The sequence below is a fragment of the Lepisma saccharinum genome, chromosome 1 (genome assembly GCF_977018435.1).
Source record: "Lepisma saccharinum chromosome 1, izLepSacc3.1, whole genome shotgun sequence".
Taxonomy (NCBI): domain Eukaryota; kingdom Metazoa; phylum Arthropoda; class Insecta; order Zygentoma; family Lepismatidae; genus Lepisma; species Lepisma saccharinum.
This window is the reverse complement of record NC_139229.1, coordinates 184161096-184171001: the sequence shown is the minus strand read 5'-3', so window position 1 is coordinate 184171001 and position 9906 is coordinate 184161096. Positions and strand designations below refer to the sequence as shown.

Sequence of the window (9906 nt, the reverse complement as noted above, 5' to 3'; positions counted from 1 at the left end):
ATTTTAGCGAAAAATTGTCAAAAGGTAAAGACATTGTTTATTGTCCATTCTCGATATAAATGACATATATTACTGGGGGTTCACTGATCCTGTGCGCTATAGGGCCAACCGCGCCTGTTGTGTACATATTTTCGTAATTATTATGATCATAGGCCTATATAAATTTATTTTTATATTAATGATTGTAATCACAAAAAGAAATATTAAATTGTTGTTGGAAGTTCATTTATATGTATGTCTTATGTTTCCGCCATTTTGGTTTAGTTGCATTTATTTCATAAATTAGAGCCAATTCAGGAAATATATTATTATATCATTATTCAGCAGCATGAAATTACCCTAAATTAGCTCTCAAACACTGTGCCGCAATTTCACTGTTCCCCAGTGTAATAATTGTAATCATACGAACAAAGATTGATGGAAAATAAGATAGGAAATATCTTGCCACTAGTGGTCCTCCCGAGTCTCCCTATCATCAATGCTTGAAGTGGAAATTCCTAGCTGGGCTGGTGGAATGCTTGGAGATAGAAGGGTGCTTGTATGAACCAACATGGAAACAATGCAGTAGGTGGGAAGATGCCTGTGCAAATTATACAAACTTAGGGATGCTTTATGGAAAATTTTCCATGTTACCCGCCACTTTGAGCACTTGTAACAATTATAGACACAAGTGATCCTGGATTAAATACACTCATGCAACAGTCTTGTTAGGTTGTAAATGAAAGTAGTGTAAATGCTCCTCTTTTGTATTGAGTTAGAGAAACATGTGTTTTTCTTACTTAAGCATAATGCTTCAAATTTGAAACCAATGATGGATGCATACAAATCTAGAAAGTCCTTTACAATGCCATGTCATGAACAGGGCTTAAAGTGAGCTGGAACTCCGTTCTGGTAAATTACTTTTGTTCCAGAACTCAGTTCCTGCCGGTCATCCATTTTATTTATTTACTACACTACAAAAGTCTGTCCATTGTTACATTATTTTTTGCAAACAATAGATGAAGAGAAAGTTCTTGTAGGTTACTAAATTTGTCTTTCGTCAGTGAGCAGTGCGGAAATTTTGAAAAAAATATTATACTTGGGCAAATTCTGAAGTAACAGATGTGATAGTTCGTTTACATTTACTTTGTATGCAATAATAATAACAATACCAATCACCATTATTATTGTCATCATTAGTAGTAGTACTCATGTTGATTCATTTGTGGTTGACATTCTGGCTATTGACTGAAACCACTTAAAGCACTGGTCATGAAGGGTCTACAAGCAGCACTAGAAATCAGTGCATTAAAAGAGCAAGCAGTTAAACAATACATAACTTTGTAATACCAACAAATTGTATTTGGCATGCTGTTTCTTCTATTCTGCACTGTGAAACCAGGGATGCTGACTTTCAATCCTGGACAAGGCATGCATGTTTCTTCTGGTTTGCAAGAGATGTAGAAAATAAATATAGATACCAACTTTCTGTGTGTGTGTGTGTGTGTATCGACCTTGCGAGCGAGAATATTCACGACTAGGAGATGATGTGCTTTGAAATGGGCACTATGACCTTTTAGGTTACTGCCCTGTAGAAAAGGGCATTCAGGATGGATAGGCATTGTTCCTTGTGATGGAAGCTACGGACGGGTATGGGGAATTTATTTCAGAAAGGTTGTATTTTACATCACATATTAACACCATAAAAACAACCAAGACAAAGTTCGTTGTGACTTTGCATTGATTGTTTTTTTAGGGATATTTTTTACACTGAATTGTGCCAATTGAGGATGAGACAATCCAATGGTGGCTTGTGCAGGGGATCAGTGTGAATTGTTGCTATTCATTCCAAGTGACACATCATTTTTAGTGTGAGTCTCTCTTTAGTTTCCATATGTGCCAATGTTTCAGAAACTGGTTCTGCTCCCGTTTTCTGGGTAGTGTAGTGTACTGTATTTGCTTCCATGTTGTCCCATGTAAGAGTGAGTAAGACCCAGTCTCTGAAACATAGGCACATACAAACACTAAAGTCAGTGGTTACATGTAGAAACAATTCAACATGCCACTCCTGACCACTTGACTGGAACGTTTGGTGGTGAGATCATGAGTCAACTTAATTTAGCCTCTTCATGAAGCAAAGTTAAGTCATATGTAAATATATGAAGAACGTATAATGAAGTTTATTGGTCTGTACAGCATGTTATCTCTTGAAGTTTCTTAATATAAAATCTTCTGTGCTCTCCATCCTCATGCCTTTTCTGCATGGCTTAGTTTTTTCAAGATGTTCATCATTAACACACACATTATATTACCATTGAAAAAATGCAATTTCTTTGCTATTTTCTTTTTTAAACTTTAGGTGGGAGTTTTTCAGTTAATGAACAAGTGTAAAAAATAAAATAGTAGTGAAGACAGCAGAACCACTTGAAGTATCACATTAAAATCAATCATTTTTATCCAAGATAAGAATCATTTCTAAGTTCACGTCTATGAAGCAGGATATTTGAATATTAACATTCGTTACCGTTAGCATGCTTCTTTCCATGGTATTATTTGTTCACCAAATAGATTCTGTATAAGACTCCATATCAGTTTTTTTTATTCACGAACAAAAATTTATGAAGTGCGAAGGTAATAAACCTCCAGTACTAGTGGACATTTTGAAATTATATAGTTGCAGTTGCAAACTAGAAATCAACAGTGGCATGTCAGACACTCTGGAGAAACCGTTCTCAAATCTTGGTATGTAAGGTAATGGTGTGTACAAATTCTGAATAAGAATTCACTAAATAAACTTCATTAAATTTTAGGAACATTTTTATACAAGGTTTCTATAAATATTTTGAAGCCGCTGATTTTCTTTCCTGAAAAAATGTACAAATAATTATGTACGTACCATCTCACGATTTACATTGAAACTTGTAATCAATTTATTTCATTTATGTGTCTTGGTATGAGAATTGCAAATTATTCAAATTTGCCAGAAGCAGGCATTATTCCAGTAATTTACAGTACTACTCATTGATAAAATATTCCAAGTATACCTATGTTGCTTTCTCTCTCGCAGATAGAAAAATGAAACTCAAATCAAAGGACGTAGTACAAGAATTATTTTGCTTACAAAGCTTCACTAAGTTGGAAAATTTAAAGATTAATTTTACGATTTAAATGAATGGATTTTATTTTCTACTAGCTACAGTTACCTTCCGATGAACGTAGCATCAGAATAAAAATACGCATTTTCATTAATTTTTTTAGAAAATAGTGTACATTTTACAATTCTCATTAGGCTACATTTTCAACAAATACATCGTGTGGCTACAGAATACGTGTCTTGCTGCTTTCAAAATACCAGCAGAAGACAAGTGTTAGGTCACTTCCGCAAAGTCGACCAATCAGGAGCAAGAATTGTTCCTCCTATGCTGAACTGAGTGGGATCCGCAAATATGCCGTCTGTATTGGGCCATAGTCCATATTGGTGATGACTCATGGTGAGTAGGTTACTTAGGGCAAGTTTTAAGGAGATATCTCTGTCCTTCGATTCGTCCACTTTAATAACACCATAATAAAATTATAATTTTACTAAATTTAGTAATAAAAATTATGTCCTAAGTTAATCAGTATGAAATATAACGAGAGTTAAAAAATTCATTTCATATTTATTTAGAACAAAATACTTATCTTTAGAAAGCGAACACAAATTATTTGACCTTAAGCTCTGTGGTGGACAGATTGTGAGATCTCGTCAAATAGCCGCCCATCTTGTCAATATCTGCAAAAAGAAATACGTACGTCTTTCAGTATATTTTGCCGTTGTTAACAAATGTGTGTTAAGATTCTTCTAGAATAATTACCGAATTCAAGGAAGAATAAAACTATGGTAAGTTGTAACTTTATGGGAGGATTATTTAGTATGAGCAATTAAGGAGGAAGTGACAATTTTACATAAAGATTGGTTAATAAATGCATTTTCAGATAAGTCTTTAACATGTGTATCATCCCACGTGCAGTCATCTTTTAATATAAAAGGTTATTTATTCGTTTATGTACGGCGCAGAAGTAATAATATAAGGGAAATAATACATTGTTAGGTTCTTAATGTTTTTCATGCATCCTTTAACTGCAAACCTACTCCATAACCAGGTGGTTGTTGAACGGTCATGTGTTCCATTATGTCTTATTTCGTTGTTATAAATTGTTTGCGGTATCTTTTATACCATAAGAATGTACTAAGAGATATTTAGGGTAGTATAAATATACTGTTCAGCCTGCCCCGTAGCGGAGTGGTTAGCACAGTACGCTACGACGCCAGGGGTCCCAGGTTCGAATCCTGGCGTGGGCATGGATGTTTGTGAGTGTCCATTCATCAATTTCATCATATGATCACTCATCCCCATCTTCGCAAATTAACCAAAAGTAGCACAAGAAGCGAAGTAAAATGAAGCAAATCAATCAACCAATCAAATCAATTGTTTACTGTTTAACCTTTAACTTCCCAGGTCATGTTTTTGTCACACACTGTCCCAGGTCCGGTCTCGCAGACCTCTATTTTAAAATAAAGGTAATTAAAAAAATACTTAACTGCTGAATGCTATAGGCCTATTCCAAATGCAGACATGCAGGGGGTGTCAGGGTGTTGTCACAGATATCCATGAAACTGAAATATATTATTCTAGATACAAAATTATGAGACACATATTTTTTTGTATTGCAAAGTTTTGGGCCAAATTTTCACAAGTTTTGGTGCCAAAAATTGTAAGCGGCTGTTTCTCAGGAACTATTAAAGATATTTGGATTCTGTTTTTTTTTTATCAGAAAGTTTACTGAAAGCCTTTTCAGTGCATATACAACGAACTTTATATGCAGCTTTTGGGGTGTGCTATGAATGAAATTTAAAAAAATAGCCCCCTTTTGGACCCCCAAAATCTCGAAAAAGCCACCTAAAAAATTTTTCAAAATTTTAGGGCAGTTACAGCAATACCTCAAGTTGAACATATATAAATTTCACGGGGTATATATGCCTGGTTGTAGTTTTATACAATATTTTAATAAGCACATTGACAAGCTGAAAACTTTAACGTAAGACATTTTTTTATGGAAGCTAGGCGATGTGAACTCCCAGTACCGGCATTTCATATGTTAGTTCTGTTCATGAAAGCTTTTTCTACACAGGCAGTTTCAGTATTAGAGATTTCATGCAGTCTTCCAGATTGTCCAAGGGGGTGTGATGGAGAAAGAACTTGCAGAATATTTTGCAAAGATATCACGCACTGATGTTCTTGTTGCCTAATTCTATCAGGAAATTTATAGCCCTTTGCAGGTCCATTTGGCAGCATGAAATTTACATGCACTTCCTGAAGTCCACTTTAGTTGCTTCTGCAACCCACCAACAGTCATCATACATAACAGCCAAATACGTTCCCACTTGGATGTCGTGAATTCTACAATACTGCATAACATGTGAGCTGTTTCCAATAGTAACATTCACTTCTTGTTTCTCATCCTGGGCAGTTCTTGCAATGGAAACTACAATATCATTTCCAGTTCCCTCTGCATGCCACACATGACTTTTATTAATCATTCGCACTGCCTGCACATGTTCCCACTCTTTTTTGTTTCATATCACGGAATGTTTGAATCTCTGCAGATGGAATGTAAATCAGTGTAACACCTGATGTATATGTCTGAACAACAGTCTGAAATTCTTCTGCAGTCTGAATGCACTTAATATGCCCTGCTGATAAATTGTGCCGTGTAGCAAGGTGCTCAACTGTGTAACGACCCTGCTTGGTTGCCTTTTCCTAATAGACCCTGCGTGATCATCTTTAACATATTATTAGGCCCTGCATAGTCATCACTAATACTTTAGTAGATCCTATTTGGTCACAATATTCCGTTTAAATTAACCTACCAATTGAAAGGGTTGAGCGGGATGTTCCCGCGAGGCTTACGCCTTTAGTTTTGCTTATTCTGTAACGTATTTAATTAATGTGATTTACACTGTATAGTAATGCAGAGTCCTACGCGGCTCGTTAGTAATTGTATCGTCTGAATGCACACAGTTTTCGTTATGGTAGCACGTGCATCTAGTGATTTTTCCACTAGTGTTTTCTCTATATCAAATATGATAATTCTCAGTCCGGAGGTATACATTTTTTATGCCTGTTCTCAAATCAGGTCACTTTATTCTTTTCTCAGTAAACACTGCTTTTCCACATGTAGACATCTTCCTAATGACTCAAAACTCAAGTTCAGAAGGAATTAACAGCATTTTGTCTCAAACGAAAAGAAACAGATGAACATGTAAATATGAAAAACAAATGACTTCTAGTATGTTCTATAAATAAGAAATGTTGAATATGATCAGCAATATGATGATATTTACCAATTACATGAATTATTTGGTTATGGACTCTTATGATTTGTATATTATTTACCAATAATAGCCTGATGAAATAAGGTTTGTCTCCTTCAATATTACGATTGCGTTTAAGTTTTCAGCTTGTCAATGTGCTAAAAATATTGTGTAAAACTACAACCAGGCATATATACCCCGTGAAATTTATATATGTTCAACTTGAGGTATTGCTGTTAACTACCCTGAAATTTTGAAAATTTTTTAGGGTGGCTATTTCGAGATTTTGGGGGTCCAAAAGGGGGCTATTTTTTAAAATTTTATTCATAGCACACCCTAAAAACTGCATATAAAGTTCGTTGTATATGCATTTGAAAAGGCTTTCAATAAACTTTCAGATAAAAAAACAACAGAATCCAAATATCTTTAATAGTTCCTGAGAAACAGCCGTTTACAATTTTTGGCACCAAAACTTGTGAAAATTTGGCCCCAAATTTTGAAGCACCCTAAGATGGCCAAAAATTTTTTTTATTGCAATACAAAAAAATATGTGTCTCATAATTTTGTATCTAGAATAATATATTTCAGTTTCATGGATATCTGTGACATCACCCTGACAGATTTTCTCAAATCTGCCTGAATTGAAATGGATTTGCCCTATAGGAATGCTTGTGTTGTTAGGTTAGGTCTTTTAGGTTTGGTTATCTTAGCATACTTAGCACTTTAAATGTATTATTTATGCTAAGAGATCTAAATCTTACAAGCCGAACCTAACACCTTAAGCATTTTCCCTTAACTTCCCACGTGCGGTCTCACAGACCGCTAGGGTTTATTGTTATTCTGTTGTTTATGCATAAGGGTGGGGTCTGATCCCACATCACTTACTAAAGAATCCTCAAACCATTTTAAAATAGTATCCTCAAAATGAAGGTCTGTAACACTCACAGTAGACGATGGACTGGCATAACACACAGGCCCAGGTCCGGTCTTGGAGATCACTAAGCACGAAAAAAGCTATAAGTATCGCTCAAGGTCATGTTCAAGTGGGTACTGACTTCTTTAAACCAATGCAGGGTTCGGGAAGGGACAACTAGACAGCGCTGCAATCTCCTACCCCACCCCTACACATAAGCAACAGAATAACAATAAACACTAGCGGTCTGTAAGACCGCACGTGGGAAGTTAAGGGTTAAATTAGGGCGCAGCCAATACCGCCATTTTCCAGTACCCTGACAGAATCCTACCGATGTCTATACCGGTACTTGTATGATTCCAGTATAAAATGACAAATGCTAGTTACTGACTCGTCACATTCTTTTAATAACATTAAGTAACTACCAAATTATTCTCATGCAGAATTATAGCACTTTGAAATGTCTTTTAACATGTAGTAATTTTTTATGTCAACTTCGATGTAGGTCCAGAGGATGCAAAAGGAAGAAGTTTTTGAAATATTGCAAGTGCAATGTCACAATTACATAAAAATGTCGGTGGATAGTGTCTTTTTTTAAAAAATTTCATGTAAACACTATTCTTGTACTACGTAGAAATGTCAGCAACAAATTCAGGCTCGCTGAAAATTTGTACGTAGTACATCTCCTGTGTGTGCCTAATCTACAACTATTCTTGTAGTTTTGGGTTAATGTGAAGAGGGATTAAAGCGATTTAAAAATATATACTAATACAGTTAAAAAATCATCTGGTCAGCTCTGTGTATGCCCTGCTGTCCCTTATTCTGTTATTTTCAATAAAACCAATTCACTATGATATTGGCTGATACCTACCAATAGTCACATAAGAAAAACTTACACAAGGAATGAGCACAAATAAAATGTATAGTGTAAATCACCAATCCTGAGACCTTCTGTAAACAAACGGTCTCACCGATTCGATGTATCACTCCGCGTCAGCTGATTCATGACCGAAATCATCTGCTGTTACACTCATAGTTTGCCGCACCTATTCATTTTATATAAGAGCCTCTGAATGTGAGAACCCGATCTAAAAACATCAGATGAATATGCAGCCGCATACATTGTTACTCTCCCGGTCATTCTTTCTTTCATAACCCTTAAAACTGCAGACACTGACACACCACTGCAACAAGCTCGGAGAACATGGAGACTTTCCCACACGCATAGAACACGGCTTGTTATTTTTCTAAGGATAAGTCAGGCAATATTACTAAGTTGCACTACTTCCTTGCTGTTCACATGATTATTTTTAGAAAATAACCAATGTTATAAAATATCATTATGTACACAAATCTCTAAGCTCATTGAAAGTTACAATGCATATTACTACAAAATGTTCACACTTATCTTGCCTTGCCATGACACCAAGTTATTTTACCAAGTGCACTATATTTGGCGGAACAAAAATCGTTATTAGGATGCTTGTCAAAGTTTCCAACCGCAATAACTTTACTTTGTCTTGTTGTCTTGTTTTGGTCATCATCATCAATATATTTATTGAACTTACAGCAATGCATATGGCTGTTTATGCCCATTATATATTTTATTTACATAAGATACAATTTACAAACAAATTTCAAATACACTCCTATCTATATCATCCTTAGAAATATACATTACCATGTTATATCATTTTGTCTAAAAAAATGCAAGTAAAATATATTCAATTCACATGCAAGAAAGAAGCCAAATTTATGGGAAATGATTACTGGTGCAAAGAGTTAACCATAAAGGTGAAGCAATAAGCAAAAAAAGAAAGAGCATGTTTAAAGTGAGACGTCATTTGTGGCAGCGTATCCCATACTACAAATTGGCCATTGTTTTACCTTATGTAATGAATCCTGTAACAACGCTGGATTTTCATGTGGATTATTTTACTTCTATGAGTTTGCAATGCTTTCTGTATGCACGTGGTTTTGTTTACAGAAGGTCTCAGGGTTTGTGATTTGAACTTTAGAATTCACAACCCTCTCCCCTCTTGAACATAGATAAAACAAAATAAATTTCACAGCGACCTTCATCCGTCTTTCCCAAGAACTTCACTACATCTCTCCCGAAAGCAGCCCAGCATGATGGTAATGCTGGTTTTTGAAAATGCCCACCTTTCTGATCCCATGAGATTGCAAGCAGGAATTGGAAATGAATAAGTCTTTACCAGGCAGTTGCATACATACAGAAATTTGTGTATATCTTTCATTTTACCCATGCCTTTGATATTGTCAATCATCTTTTTCCCAGGAGTATTGGAGTTTGTCCTGCATTTCTCAGAAAATCTACATGTGGATCTTATTGTGCTGGCCAGGGGACCCCGTAATTTTCTTCAGCATCCCTTTTTTAAAACCTTTCAACCCGATACATTATTTACACTTGCATTGTCATATTACTTTAAGACTAGGGCCCAGGACTTTATGTCCTGACAACAACCCAAAGCCTCCTTCGTTACATTTTTATATCATTCATATGTTGACCTCGCAGCATGTTTAAAAAAATAATTAATTCAGCATTGCTCTTCGGAATAAAAGTTTCCCACTTTCAATTCACTTGGATGGTCTGTTTTGATTGCAATATTTCAAGGTTAATGTGTATGTCTTCTCGAAT

At 35.4% G+C, this 9906-nt stretch overlaps 1 protein-coding gene across 1 annotated transcript in view; it reads left to right on the top strand.

Moving 5' to 3' along the window:
• The first annotated feature begins 3736 nt into the window (after positions 1 to 3736).
• Positions 3737 to 9906, top strand: part of CCT2 (chaperonin containing TCP1 subunit 2) — a 28622-nt gene continuing 22452 nt past the window's right edge. Inside the window, exon 1 of the mRNA XM_083144097.1 lies at positions 3737 to 3859. Within this exon, the coding sequence (XP_083000223.1) occupies positions 3857 to 3859 (3 nt within the window). The 5' untranslated portion in view covers positions 3737 to 3856. The remainder of the gene's footprint in view (positions 3860 to 9906) is intronic.